This window comes from Gymnoscopelus microlampas, assembly GCF_963454915.1.
Source record: "Gymnoscopelus microlampas genome assembly, chromosome: 3".
Lineage (NCBI taxonomy): Eukaryota > Metazoa > Chordata > Actinopteri > Myctophiformes > Myctophidae > Gymnoscopelus > Gymnoscopelus microlampas.
The window spans coordinates 13136948-13153188 of record NC_139940.1 but is presented as its reverse complement, the minus strand read 5'-3'; the positions used below and the strand labels follow the sequence as shown (position 1 = coordinate 13153188).

Genomic DNA, 16241 nt, shown 5'->3' with positions numbered 1-16241 from the left:
GCTAAAGCATCACTCCATGAGAAGATGTTGAATTGCTGTGTGTTGAAGCCTTTCCTTAGCAAGGCTGAGAGTTTCACGATCAAATCGGGTGATGATGTTATCACAAGAAAGGAGGAAATTACCTACCTAGGTTCCATCTTGGAGGCAAACCTCTCCGGTGATAAGATGGCAAAAGAGTGATCAAAAAGGTCAACCAAAGAACACGCTTTCTGTATAGGATTGGTCGTGTAATCAGTAAGAATACTCTGAAGATTCTTGCAGGGTTATTACATACAAGGTTATTACGATTATGCATGCTCCTCATGGTATCACAACACCGCAAGGCCTTAAAAACAAGGCTCCAAACATCCCAAAACAAACTAGTAAGGCTACTTCTTGGCCTCAATCACAAAACCCATCTCATTTTGCTAGGATTGGATGGCTTAGGGTTGAGGACAGAGTACAGCAACTTACAATGGGCCTGGTCTTCACGATACACCACAACATTGGTATCCCCCTGTATTTGTTAAAATACTTACAAAACGTTAATGAAGTCCACGATCATAACACCAGAGGCAGCTCCACGAATCATGTTCAACCCAGATTTGGCTCAACAAAGGCAATGAACTAGTTCTCATGCTATTCAACAAAAATGTGGAATGCCCTACCAAAAGGAGTAAAGGAGTGTAAAACCCTACTCACTTTCAAAACTGCCCTAAAGATACACCTTCAGGAGGCTGCAATTCGAAAAAGGCCCCTGTCTAAGTCTTAACCCGTTGTTTTTCTTCTCTTGCACATATTCTTCACTCTTCGTACCAGTAACCTGTAAGCTGATTGTATGACGTTCTGTATAGTAGTGTGTATATCTGTCTGTCTCTTATATGTCATCATGATTTGTGTGCATGGGGATCTCATCTTAAACAAGCTCAGTGCTTAATGAGTTTAGCTTCCAGTTTAGTAGACCTTGTATTGTGAATTTGTACTTCCATGTACTGTTGTTCTCATGTCTTACTAAATAAAGTACATCAATCAATCAATCGATCGATCGATCGATCAATCAATCAAACAATATTTATAATATAATGTAAATTACAGTTCATCTGTAGTACAGATGGAGGTGTTGTAGACAACGAAATATTTACATGACACCGTTGTACAACAGAACATTTTTTTTAAATTGCAAGCTCACAACGCGCTGCATTGCGGGTTCTTGAACCCTGTTCCTCTAAGAACCCATCGTGTTGGTTTTGCACCAGCTGGGTTTAACTGCATTTACCTGATAACTCACCCCAGGTCCCTCATTTGCCAGCTAAAATATGGCAAGAACTAACAGGGTGAGTTCAACTAACATCCTCCTGGTATAGCACAGACAACTAGCAGTAGGCTTGTACTGTACGCCCTACTGATGACCTACACTCTCGAGATTCTTTGTTTAGTTTAATTGTTACTAGTGTACCAGTAATGTGTCATCTTGGTGTTGTGGTCACACATCACTGAGTTCATCTGCAGCCTCAGGGAGGAACTGTGTCCCTCCCTGCGTTGTGGCCCCGGGCTCCACAGCCTGCCTGAAGCCAGTCAGCAGACTCCTCAAAAACCACAGGGAGTGATTGGTAGAAGAGGAAGTTGATGGTTGCAGAATTACGACTACAGTACAGCATTAAGACATAATGCAAGCATGCATACGCACACGTACACACACACACACACACACACACACACACACACACACACACACACACACACACACACACACACACACACACACACACACACACACACACACACACACACACACACACACACACACACACACACACACACACACACACACACACAGGGTCTCTTGCAATAATGGAGTGTACCTCACTGTGAGTGAGTATAGAATATTATGCAGAATATGCGTACACACACATGTACACACAGAGAAGCATGTGCATGCGCCCGTGCACACACACACACACACACACACACACACACACACACACACACACACACACACACACACACACACACACACACACACACACACACACACACACACACACACACACACACACACACACACACACACACACACACACACACATACACACACACACACACACACACACACACACACTCACACACACGTGTGTATATGAGCTTGCTTGCCAACAAACCAAACTCACTCTATTCTCATTATATTTTTCAAGAGAGACAGGGAGAAAGAGAAAGATTTATATGTGTGTCAAAGAGAGGGGGGGGTGAAATTGAAAGTAAAGATTGCAACAACAAAAATACACTGGAACTGGGACAGATTGAAGCAGAAAATATGGATAAGAATCAAAGTGGAGACTCTGAAAGTCCGAGATGGTGCAACATCTCACACTGGTTACGGAGTGGCCATGTTGGATCAACAAACAGAACCTTGGTTCCGCAGTGATGCTTCGTCTCACGCCTTCACTCTTTCCAACTGTCTGTCTGTCTGTCTGTCTGTCTGTCTGTCTGTCTGTCTGTCTGTCTGTCTGTCTGTCTGTGTGTCTGTCTGTCTGTCTGTCTCTCTCTCTCTCTCTTGTATTGTTAAATCTTCGATACAAGTCAACTTCTTTGGTTCTCGTTCAACATTGTAGCATAACTACAAATATTAAAGAATAGCTACAATACTAAGACAAATTGTTAACTATCATGAGTCAGCATGATACTTTGCAGTAGTACAAATATGTCTTTGTGTGTGTCTATTTCTGTATGTATGTATGTGTGCGTGCGTGCGTGCGTGCGTGCGTGCGTGCGTGCGTGCGTGCGTGTTTGTAATACACCAACGCATACACTAACGCTTGCTTGCTTACAGTTGTCCATCGAATCTGAGGGCAACTTCTACTTCTGTCCATCAGTGATAAGTTCTTTGATGGCTGAACAGTCCAATCCTGGACTCACCTGTTTGATAGCAGGTGGGGGTGGGCATGTGTAGTGGTAGTGATGCTGTCTCCAGCTGTTTGTCCTCTCCTCCTCCAGACTGTGAGTCCCATCTACGCAGCACTGCCGCCAGGTGGTACGGTCACCAGCAGCCTCCTCCAGGCCCTAAGGTCTAATACAGTGCCAAGAAAACAATTTACCACTTTCAACCTGGCATCCCTATTTTGAGCATGTCATTATCTTCACAACAGTTGTGAGAGGCTATCTTCCCCATTTGTCGTGCGGCAAAGTATATAAGTGCTACAAAGTATCTACATTAGATAGTAGCAAGTACGTAAACTTCAAATCTAGCGTATGTCTAAACAACATTATCTAAATAGTATATACTTACTGTAGCATCTGTGAACAAGCAAACTGCTTAGTACATCTATCTAAATAATGTTGCGTATTTGAACAACTGTACAACATACATCTGGATAACTAGTGTAATTAGCATATGTCTAAATAGAGAAGTACTGTGCTGAAACAGAGTGCTATGGGGGGTGAGGTGGAGTCTGGAGAGATGTGTTTACAGAGGACCTTGTGAGGGCGGGCTCCCTCAGCCTTATATCTTCCCAGACCAACCGAGACAACTGACATAAAGACAGCCATTTGTATTCACAGAACATAATTATTTCATCTATTTATCTTTATCTGCTGGGTTCATGCCAGGGAAGGTGCCATAGGTTTATTGTTTATCTCTGCAATAAAGGACAGAGGAGAGAGTCTTGAGCTTATACAGCACCATAGAAAGAGAGACATTACTGTTGGGACTAAATAGGGAATAAAAAGTCGAGGCAGTGAATAGAGAAAAGTGTTGAAAGAAGAGAAGGACTGAGAGAACAACGCACGTCTGTGGGAGTTCACTGAGGACACCTTGGAAAAAATAGCAGTTCTACAAGCACACACGCTGTGTTGCGTCACCTGGTGAGCTTACAGATCTGCTACTGTATTTCCGAAGAAGAGATTTGGTGTGGAGGGAAAATGGAGGGGGCCTATTGGAGCCCTGGGTGACCTCAGTCAATGAATGGGTTTAAGTGGTTAATCAAGCCCTCAGGGACTGAGGGTGAGTGTTTAAGGTGTCATTTCACTGTCATTATCCTTGACCTCGTAGCCTCCATTTGTGCCAGCAATGCCCTTACGCACTCCACAAATAACCATTGGCTAGAGCCTCGGTCGAGGAGAGTACAGTGTGTAAAAATCCGATATCATGGTGTTTCTGACTAACCTCAATATTGCTTTTGTGACGCCATTGTGGGGATGACTATTGGTGCTTCCGCAAAATATAATAATATAATATTATAATATAATGAAGATTTAAAAAAAATTACACCACTTTACTGTAACGCAGCCTTTAGCACCAAGAAACGATAACACTTAGGCCTAAGCCATATAATATCAAGACGTTATCCTCATATCGCGATATTGATATAATATCAATATATTGTCCAGCCCTACTGACAAGGGAAGACTTACACTCCAGGCTGTTTCCCGGTTCACCATGATGGCTGGCCAGGGGCAGCAAGAGAGAAGGTTGACATCAGGTGGAAAGTACACATGCACATTCCCTCTAACTACCACACTAGTTCAGTATCTTGCTCAAGGCCACTGGAGCCGGGGATCAACCCTGGAAGCTCCCGACTCCCAGACGGCCACTCTACCTCCTGAGCCACTGCAGATACCTTGTCAGCTCTTCTCTGTGTGCGGGTTTGCTGCTCACACTAATTAAAACAGAAAGGGAGCAGACATGCTTTCACTCCTGTTGTGGAGTTATTGGATTTTGTTCCACAAAACAAATGTTTTTTGGCACTGCATCATTACGTTTTTGTTATGGCCTAAGACGGTTTACATTCTCCATGCCTGGCCTTTCACCATATACTTTTCCTCTCTCACTCATGCATGCACGCACGCACGCACGCACGCACGCCGCGCGCACGCACGCACGCACGCACGCACGCACGCAGCCACACACACGCACGCACGCACACTGTATCCAGACCACTTTTCTGGAACTTTTTTGTCTCAATAGCAGAAAACTCCTAGAGGGAAGAGTACGTAGAAAACTGAGGGTGTTACAGTTCCAGTGACATTTCGGTGCAACAAAACAGAGAGATGACATATGGATTCATCAAACTGAGACATAGACATATACTTATTTTCTGGCTACGTGCCAGAGTGAAGGTGTCATAGGGCTATTGTTTATCTCTGCAAATAGCTTGAGATAAAGGAGAGAGGAGAGGGTCTGGAGCTCTTATACCATAGAAACAGAGATATTTCTGTAGGGACCAAATAGGGAATAAAGAGTGGAGGCAGTGAAAAGGGAAGTGTTAAAAGGAGAGAAATAATCATGGAGGACATAGAGAACTACGCAACAATGCAGGAGTTCACTGAGGACGCCTCAAGCGCGGTGTGTGTGTGTGTGTGTGTGTGTGTGTGTGGGGGGGGGGGGAGCCATACAGAGAGTGAGTGAAGGAGAGCATCAGGGATGATTCTAGGATCAGAACTTTAGACAATGTAAAATGCATACAGTGCCTTGCAAAAGTGTACAACCCCCCTGGTAATATATATATATATATATATATATATATATATATATATATATATATATATATATATATATATATATATATATATATATATATATATATATATATATATTATATAGTATACAGTATACATGTAGTGGTGTAAATAATAATAATTAATAATAATTTAAATAATTTTAAATATATTCATTCCAGTCTCTGAACCACAAGGGGTCAGTCTGCCATACCATCAAGCAATGAAAGAATCATACAATATACATTATTAAATTAAATTAAAGGCCGGCCCTCCAATCTGTGCATCTGGGCAAGAAGCAAGCTGATAACTAAACTATATTAATACAATAATAATTAAATTATGTGCCTATCACTGTGTGCATTTTTGCGTATGTACTCTTATGTGTATTCGGGCGTGTAGTACGTGTACAGTGCTTGTCTACAGTGCATGTCTGCATGAGTTACAGTGGGCCATAAACAAAAATGAAAGCATAACAACTTCACCCGCAGTAATTTCTGTCGCACTTAGCTTTAATGGTTACCTACTATCTCCTTATATACGATGATACTAATCTATCCTACATAGGACGCCCATTAGTGAATGGAGTGCTGTTGTGTGAACTGAGCTGTGCGTTGTGTTTAATCAGGCTCCCAGGGAATGAAGGGGGCCGTTGAGTGTTTAACGAGTCAGTTTACCGTCCTTATGCTCATTGGCCTCCTGGCCTCCATTTGTGCCAGCATCGCACTGGTCACGCTCTGCAAATAAAGAAGGCCAAACAATCCACCGGGCTTCCTAATGCCCACCTGGCTTCCTGCTTCTCTTAACCACATGAACCCTGGCGTCCTTATTATTCTGTGGAGAACATTCTGCGAAAACAGCAGATCTACAACTTCACAACATGACGTGTTGTGAGGCTATTTTCGGCAAAGAGTGTAGAGGCAAAAAAAGAGGGGGCCTTGTATATTCCCCGGGGGAGTCCGGACAGCAAAGAATATAGGGCTTAAGTGGTTGTGTCACATCTTTCTGCCTGTCTGTATTACCCACCTGCCTGCCTCCTTGCCTCTGATATTATTGTCTGCCTACCGAGATGTTCACCGATCTGTCTGTCTGCTTCAATGCCTGTTTGAGTCCTGTCTAGACAGCATAGTTGTCTGTCTGTCTGTCTGTTTCTATCTTTAGGTCAAACCGATTGTGTGCTGCTCTGCAGACAGTCCTGGCTGTCTGGTTGCTTGGGTCCGCCTGGTTCTGTTTCTGATTCTGATATAGACTATGATTCTGACTCTATCTATACCCTCCTCTCTCATTTCCTACATCTTCTTCTACGTCTTTATCTTTCTCTGTCACGCTGTAATAGCTCTCTCGCTCTCTCTAATTACTCTCACTTTATTTTTGTACTATGTGCTTTTGGACACCTATAATTGGCAATAAAACAGATAAACCATTCTCTTTGGTCCGCTGGGGGTCATCAAATTGAAAAAGCACAAAGTCTATAATTGTGAAATATTCCTCCTGCAGGAGTCGGAGTCCCTGGCAGCCTGGCCAGATAACAGGCTCTGGTAGGGATGCTCCCTCATTTAAAACAAACACTGCCGGGAGAGTCCTTGTATCATCTATCACCACATACACACACGCACGCACGCACATACACGCATACGCACGCATGCACGCACACACATACACACGTACGCACGCACGCATGCACGCACATGCACACGTACGCACGCACGCATGTGCGCACATACACACGCACATACTGTACATGCATGCGCACGCACGCACGCACGCACGCACGCACGCACGCACGCACGCACGCACGCACGCACGCACGCACGCACGCACACACACACACACACACACACACACACACACACACACACACACACACACACACACACACACACACACACACACAGAAAAAGGAGATGTGATTGACCCGTTCATTGAAACTATGATAATATCTCCCTGTCTCTTTCTCTCACATGCTCAGTCTTTCAGACTATTGCTCCTGTTTACACACACACACGCACGCACGCACGCACGCACGCACGCACGCACGCACACACACACACACACACACACACACACACACACACACACACACACGCACACAGAAAAAGGAGATGTGGTTGACCCGTTCATTGAAACTATAATTATATGACAGAACAAAATCAATAATAATCACATGCACATTAAACAAACATTCACATCTCAATTTGTATTATATCAATCCGTGAACTATTGTTATCCATCACCATATACTGTATGTATATGTAAGCTCAAAATGAACAGGTGATGCTAATAAGTATATATTATTTCAGTATAAGTCTCATAGCTGTAGATGTTCTTTCACAAAACACCTTTAAAAAGAAACTGACAAAAAAGACTAAAAGAGAGTGGCAGACAAGACGATGCCACCACCACCAATACCTGCCAAACAGTCTGTCATCACCGAATGAGTCATCAGATAGAGAGGCACCATCACCCCCGGCACTGTTACAGTACATTTGACATCATTACTATAAATAAATAAAATCAAGAATGTTTCTTTCAATTCATTTTTTAAAAGTTGGTTTAGCTGTCATTTCTTTCTTTCTTCCTTTCACACTTTTCAAGCATGGAGTTCTGTTAAATGTAAGAAGCCTAATTGAATACAGAGCTTCTGAACAACCACCTACTGTACCTTCAGAAGCACAGTAGTGGCAGACCTCACTAAAGCTGCATGACAATGTTTAGAGAGCCTCAGCTGGACGGTGAGACTCGTTATGTTTGTGTGTATTTATTTCCCAGCTGTTGATGTAAAAGTACCAATACCACAATATAAAAATACATTGTTACAATTAAAAGGGCTGTATTCAAAATTTGTCTTGAGTAAAACTTAAGTACAAAAGGATTGGCATCAAAATATACTTAGTAGCCTATTTAAATTTTTTAATAGCCAAAGTATAAAATAGGGTTTAAGTGGTGTTTTGTAACAATAAATTTAAACTGTAAGCCTAACTAAACCGTCATGTAATTATAGAGGAGTAAAGAGTACAATATTTGCCTCTGAGATGTAGTGGAGTAAAAGTCGGAAGTATCAAAAAATGGAAATAATCAAACTTGTACTTAAGTTAAGTAAATGTACCGTAGTTACTTTGCGCCTCTGGTATCTTAACAGCATTTGATAGTTTGAAACTGCAGCTGTTGCCAAGCTAGCACTTCAGGTTAGGTTCACTTCATCAGTGTCTCTCATATTGATGCTATTTATTGATTTGCCTTCTGGACACATTCGCAATTTTGTGTACAGTAATTTGTGTGCGCAATGCAGCAATTCAAAATACAGCAACTGAACTTGAAATAACTTACTGAAAAATGGCTGTCTGCCTCAGTCTCATCTTTAAATGTAATTCCTTAGTTGAAGCGAACAAGGCAGGGTCTGCACCATGGTGGCTCAAGGGTAAAATAATTCAATGCCTGCCGTTTCCAACTTAAATATGTTCTTATAGCCTACCATACTTCTACAGCACTGCAACCCTCACAATCCTTAAAGACCACATGACATTAAAATCAATGTTTGCTTTTATTTAATCACATTTATTGTGCTTCACTTGGCAAAGTTGGCCATATGCAGCATCTGCACACAGAAATAACGTGTCACAACGTGACACGTTGTGACACTTTTTACTGTATGTACTGTAGAGTGAAGAGTGAAAACTGAAAAGTCACTAGTATAGAGCCCTGAGGGACTCCGGTCCGAGCAGCTTGTCACAAACATAGGTGCACCCCCAGTGCTGTGTCCTGGGATGTGGCTTGGGACCCAAAACTGGACTGCGGCCATCTATTGGGTCACAGAATTGTGTCCATCAACATTAGAAATGGCAATGCAATTACATGAACTAAAAAAGTAGGCTAATGAGAAAAGTAGCATGTTGATTTTAAAACATAGCCTACTGCATTCAGTACTTTCTCTGTTTTCAAACAGAATGTTCTAGTAATCATGAATTGTTTACTGACACAGTATGTGTTATATGCCTTTGTATAGGCTACAGTACGGGCAGTATGTAGGCCACTGTTTGTTTGCCTGAGACACATTATCTGTTTTGTGGTGAATACATTGTACAGAGGCTATGAAAAAAAAAACTTTTATTTTTTGTGTCACAGATGCTTTATCCCTTTATCTTTTAGTTATTCAAAACATTGTACTTTCTTGGACTGTAAACTGAGTGCAAGGAAATCATAGAACTGGTTTACATAAGCCTAGAGGAAAATGTCTGACTTTTAATTTATACTCCTCTTCTAGACGGCTCGCCCGCTATGTGCCACACTGTAAAAATTGAATCCTGTTTTTATTAAATTACTTTTAGAAAACCAAACTTTTACTTATATAACCCTCTTTTTGTATTTTTCTTCATCCTTTGTGTACTTTTATGTTAATGGTTTGAAGTTTTAATTTTCTTTTATCTGTCCCTGTGCACTCTTTTCTGTTTTTGCTTTGTTTTGTCACTGATTGATTCAGCCACTGGTGAGAGCAGATGTTTTGTTTCTGTTTTGTGTTTAAAGGAGTATACTAGGACACATTTTATTTTGTTCTTGTTTTAATGTTGTACGGGCCCCAGGAAGACAAGCTGGCATTTACGTGCCAACTGGGATCCTAATGAATAAACAATTAAACTAAAAGGTAATTAAATTCAAATCAGTTCAGCAGAAGCCCCAACCCCAAATCTACCTATTTATTGGCTGGATAAAACCCATAGATGGCCGCCTACCCTTCATTCTGCCTTCAGTGACATACAACACTTAACCACTTGAAGCCAGTAGATGACCTGGGTCCCCTATACCAGGTCCTCTCCTTGTTTCCCTCAACACCAAATCTCTTTACGGAAAATAACCAATTGACTACAATCAGAATCAGAATCTACTTTATTGTCACATCACAAGTTTACAGGTGTAAATAAGTGGATGAAATTATTTTTTTGTGTGTGTGCGCTCCATCATTTGTAGTTTTTTTTTCGTGAGACGGGATGGGAGGAGCATAGAGATAGAGTAAGAGCAGGAGAAAAACACAGGATAGAAACAGGTCAAATTATCAAAAGATATACTGTACAAGTACACTCACCGGCCACTTTATTAGGTACAACCACTCCTTAACGCAAATTTCTAATCAGCCAATCACATGAACTCAAGGCATTTAAGCATGTAACCATAGTCAAGGCCATGTGCTGCAGTTCAAACTGAGCATCAGAATGGCAAGGTTGGTGATGCCAAACAGGCTTGTCTGAGTATTTCAGAAACTGCTGATCTACTGGGATTTTCACACACAAGCTGCCACCCAGAAATAAAAACGTTGACTTTTGTTCTTCCATATGCCTCACAAGTTGATCCCAAAAGTTGATCGTTTTGGCTATCTACACACTAATGAGAGCTGGATAGCCGAAATGTTTGTGTTCGACTTGTTAAGTATATGGAGTGCATATTATTTCTATTTCTGAGTGCGACCCATTTTTATTTGTTCGAGTTATAGCCTGCCTCATAACCTTTTCTGTGTGTTGTGTTGTTAGTCATCAACACCTCTTCCACACACATTGTCAACACCATGAACTTGCCTTTAGCATTTTTTTTTTTTGCTGTTGTTGCTAAAATGAACTGACAATATTTCTAAATAACCAGGTGCTCATTAGCATGTCAATGTCTCTGTCCGGATTAAGAGGCTGCATGCAATGGCCTTAATTTTCACAACAACAACATCACATTGCAACGGCTTTAACCACTTAAGCCCTATTTCATATACTTTAAAGAAGTTTCAGAAAATGTAAAAAATAGCTAAATCATCTGATCTAGACCTGAATGCCAGATCTACCTGTCTGGCATATACAGTACAGTAAAACCTCAGTGTTCATTTAACTCTGAGAGTGTACAAATGTGACTGAATGAACCCTTACATTGTACACTGTCACAGATACAAATGAACACTGAGGTTTTATTGTGTACATACAGTATACATTCCCCACTCTACACAATCACTCTTTATAGACTAGAGTTCAGTGTGTCTTTCCCAGTCTGGTTTTAGTACATTATCTGTAACAGGGTTAGGCCACCCATTCAGAGTAGAGTGCATCACCTTATTCAAATCAAGACTGAATCACTCTGTGAGCATTGCATTTCCCCTTGCCAAAATTAGCATCTCATCAATGAACAAAACTCTGAAAACTGGGTTACATTCTTGCACTTTTGGCTGAATAGGTAATCGGTATAATGCATCTGCATTTCCATGATGTTTTGCACTGGATATCATACTGTGGCTGCAAGATGGTCTGTACAACATGGCCAATGTACATCCTTACTCAGAGCCTCTTTTTCTATGTGAGAATAGTTGTCTGACACTTTTTGCTATGCATATGCAATAGGCTTTGTTGTGCTACACTGTATCCTGAAACCCCTCAAATACCAATCATAATGTGTGTTGCCTGACGCTATCTGTACCTTTGTCTGCTTCTAAAGCTGACATTTCTCTGTCCAGAAGAAACTGTTCAATACTGCACAACTATAGTTATGGACAGGTGAGTAGTAGAGGGCCTGAAAGAAAACAGAACAAAGACTTCCTTCCACACACTATATTTTATTGAAATTCAGCCCAAGGTTTTCCTTCGATCTGCACGTTTGTGTGTATCCGCATGTAATGTTACTGTACCTTCCCAATCACAAATAAACTAACAAGAGCTACTTTACTCAACAAACCAAACTTGTGTATAGAGGAAAAAGTAGGATTAAATTATTTCCCCACCCACCAAAGGCAATTTTGGCAGCCACTGCCATAAAGAGATAACAATCTCATCCAGTAGCCAGGCACAAGAGAAATGACTACTTGGGTTGTGCAAGAACACATTAGAAGTTTGTGCTCTCTCTGCAGCAGCAGTAACTCTGCAATGGCGTCCTACTGGCACCAGAGCACTCCTACGAGCCAGCACAGGTGTTGAAAGTTCCTTAATGAGGCTATCTCTGCAGGAAGCAGCAGTGAGCTAAGGTTAGGGTACTAGCCAACGTCTGCAACCAAGGAACACAATAGCCCAATATTGTGTGTGTGTGTGTGTGTGTGTGTGTGTGTGTGTGTGTGTGTGTGTGTGTGTGTGTGTGTGTGTGTGTGTGTGTGTGTGTGTGTGTGTGTGTGTGTGTGTGAGAGAGAGAGAGAGGGAGAGCATGAAGGGCTTATGTGAAATGCTTATGTAAATGTGTGTGCAGTGGGTTTATTATGTGTTTAAGGGTTGGTATAAATTTGTGGTGGGTTTGAACATAATTCTGTCTGTTGGTGTGTATTTGAATAAGTGTGTGTGTGTGTGTGTGTGTGTGTGTGTGTGTGTGTGTGTGTGTGTGTGTGTGTGTGTGTGTGTGTGTGTGTCTGTCTTCAGTTGACTGACTGATTGACCAATTGGTGGCGAGAGATTGGTGGCGAGATGCAGCTTCAGAAGAGCAGGGCAGAGAGTACACAGCCCTGCAGCGGTCAGTCCAGCGTCAGAGACAAGCATATCTAGTTTCACATTCTGCATCCTCTGTCTGTCAGGGAATCAGTGTGCAAGGTGGATGCTCGGCTGGGTGAGCTTGGCTTAGAGCAGAGCTGTTGTTGAAAGCAGAGTTGAAGTCCACAAACAGGATTCTGGGGGAGTCCAGGAGCTATTGGATGAAATGGGTTGCCTTTTGTCAATGTTTATGTACTGTCTGTACTGTACTGCACACAGGTGATTAGCTTATGCAGTTTTACTAGAGCCCTGTTAGTCAGCATTACCTGCGAGACGAGGATGTACTGTATTGTTGAATTTTGAGATGCATATAGTAGCCTTGATAAATATCCAATTCCAGACCCATTGGATTCTGAATATTTCTCATTCATCATTTTTACGGCATGTCTATAGGGCAAATGCATCTGGAAGAGGAGCTTGAGTTGTCTAGTGCCAAAGTTCTTGTGCACGGTGCTAGTAAACCAAGGATGTAATGTTTTTTTTATTGCGAATATTTTTTTTTTACTTAATTACTGCACTCCTTTTATTTTAGTGATTGACAGACATGTTCTCCATCGCATCCTGCAGGCCGTGGTCTCCTCCCTGCTTCTTCATTCCTCCATCCTTCTGTTTCTTAGCCTTCTGCTCAATGGGGCTGGCCTTCACAAACTTAATCATCTCCGTCATACCGGGGGGCATGAAGTCCTTGAGCTTCTCTGGAATGACAATGCCATCTTCTGTCTGGTAATTCTCTAGGATGGCACACATCACACGTGTTGTGGCGCACATGGTCGCGTTCAGCATGTGAACAAACTTCGTCTTGTCCATCTTGGTCTGTCCATAGCGAATGTGGAGACGTCTGGCCTGGTAGTCGGTGCAGTTGGAGCAGGACACCAGCTCCCTGAACGCTTTGGAACCTGGGAACCAGGCCTCAAGGTCAAGCTTCTTACTGGCTGCGAGATTTAGGGCCCCAGAGACAATGTTGACGATGCGATAAGGGATTCCTAATGACTGGTAGAACTCCTCTGTCGTTGCAATCATCTCATCAAACATCTCCCACGATTTGTTGTCATCCGGAGAGGCCAACACAAACTGCTCAATCTTCTGAAACTGATGCACCCTGAAGATGCCACGGGTGTCTCTGCCATGGGCGCCCGCTTCCTTTCTGAAGCAGGTGGAGAGTCCTGCATAGCGAATGGGAAGGTCCTCAGGCTTGAGCCATTCGTCCCTCCGGAAGGCAGCGATGGGCTGCTCCGAGGTGGCAATTAGGTACCTCTCATCCGTGTCGTTGTCTTCTGACTTCTTCTCGATGCTCTTTCCATCCGTGTCGTTGTCTTCTGACTTCTTCTCGATGCTCTTTCCAATCACCTTGTAAAGCTCTTCATCAAACTGGCTCAGCTGGGCCACCTCCTGCATGATTTCCTTCCTCATTAAAAAGGGCGGGTAGAGCATGGTGTAGTTCTTACCGTGAAGGATCCTGAGGGCGTAGTTGATCAGAGCCTGCTCGAGGAAAACCAAGGGCCCTTTCAGGAAGTAGCCTCTGCTGCCAGCCACGACGGCTCCTTTGTCTCCATCAAAGCCGTCGATCATGACCACCAGGTCCACATGGGAGTGCTTCCTCTGGGCTCTGCAGTCTCCCCAGGTACGCTCCACCACATTGCCTGCGTCCTCGTCGTTGCTGATGGGTACAGAATGGTGCAGGAGGTTACCGATCTCTCTCTGATACTCAAAGCGCTCTGCCTCCAGCCTTATCATCTCGCTGTTGTTTTTCTGCATCGCCTCGTCCGCCAGCCCCCACACCTGCTTGATCTGGGTGACTGTCAGCGCTGATAGGGTTTCAGCCGTCAGCGCCTCTAGATTCTGTGCTTCTTCAGGTAAGGAATCATCCTCTCCAACAACTCCAACATCCGACTCCATTTTCTTCTTCATCTTCTGTCCAATGCACTTGCTGCAGAGATTCTTGGCCTTATTGGCCTTATCTACTTCGAAGCGAGATTTTCTCCATTTTGTATCTGCGTCGACAAGTTTGTCCACTAGAGTAACATCTTTAAATCTCTTTGTCTGATTCTCACGAATGACCTTTAGATCGTTGCCCTTGTCGGTCCGAAACAGGTCCAAATCTAGCACCATCGTTTCTGGCTTGGCTCTTGATTATTTCCTCTGTCTTCGTACCTGGTGTGTCTTTGTTGTTCAAAATGGATGCTGTGAGGTCTGGGGGCAGATGTAGGTCCTTTGGTCATGTACCGTGACATCACCAGCTGTGACATCACCAGCCGTGACATCACCAGCAGGTGTCTGGCGGGCACACAGATATGATCATTGACCATATATGGACTGGACATGTCTGACATCAGTGTTTGTTGGCATATGATGTACCAATATGGACATGCCCATTTTCAGCATATCTGCAAATATGCCATATAAGGACTAGACAGGTGTCGTTAGGCAACGGATCAGCGCAAATCGCTGTTGTTAGGCAATGGTTTCTGTTGCGACGTCAGACCAGAGCTCAATAAGCGTGTGCATGCTTCTTTGCGAGCTTGCATGTGTGCGTGTGTGCGTACATGCACATCCTGGGATGAATGGAGTTCAGACAACCGTCAGTCAGTAGCAAAGCATGGAGCAGAATGCTTTGTGGAATTGTGATGTGTTAAGACAGCCAGCCAAAGACGTGGTTTGATGTGTTGTATGACCACATCTACAAACATGTCTGTCTCTGTCAAATGGAGGTCATTCAGCTTGACAGGATCACCAATCACCAAAGAACTGAAAAACAAAACAATAACTGGAAAGTCTGGAAACTAGAAATGAAGGAGGATTTATGTACATGAGAGGGAATGAATACTCACACAAAGTGAAGGATGAATATTTATGGAGACAAATGAAGAGCCATTGTAGACTCGATTGCAATAGTGTGGGCTGTACTGTACGCATACCAGATTTCATGCAGTCATTAGAAATGGATGTGTTTTAGACAGGGGCCCAGATGTGCAGTTTACAATAAGCCATTAGAGATGTCTTAAGCTGTATAATTTAGGCATTTAAGCCCATTTCTTATCGAGGGCAACTTACGAAGTGAAAGATCAGAGACTGCATGAACTCTAAACTGCATGAACTCTAGTCCAGTGCTTCTCGAACTTTTTCATGTCAAGGACCCCCAAAATTATATGAATTTGGCCGCGGACCCCCATCTCAAATATTTTGTTCCAGGGACCCCCTAAAGGCAACCGAACAACAAATAACTGCCAGTGAGGGATATGGTGTGAAGCTTTTCCAACGCGTGGTGTTGACAGTAAATCAGGTCTTCTCTTGAGTGCATTT

The 16241-nt window shown here is 42.9% G+C and overlaps 1 protein-coding gene across 1 annotated transcript; it reads right to left on the bottom strand.

The window, feature by feature from the left end:
- Window positions 1–13469: 13469 nt before the first annotated feature.
- On the bottom strand, window positions 13470–15050 carry LOC311041727 (serine--tRNA ligase, cytoplasmic-like; the record flags this gene model as incomplete). The annotated part of the gene is made up of 1 exon (XM_084052209.1): window positions 13470–15050. The coding sequence occupies one exon, from the start codon at window positions 15048–15050 to the stop codon at window positions 13470–13472; it is 1581 nt and encodes a 526-aa protein (XP_083908335.1).
- Between the last annotated feature and the right edge of the window lie 1191 nt (window positions 15051–16241).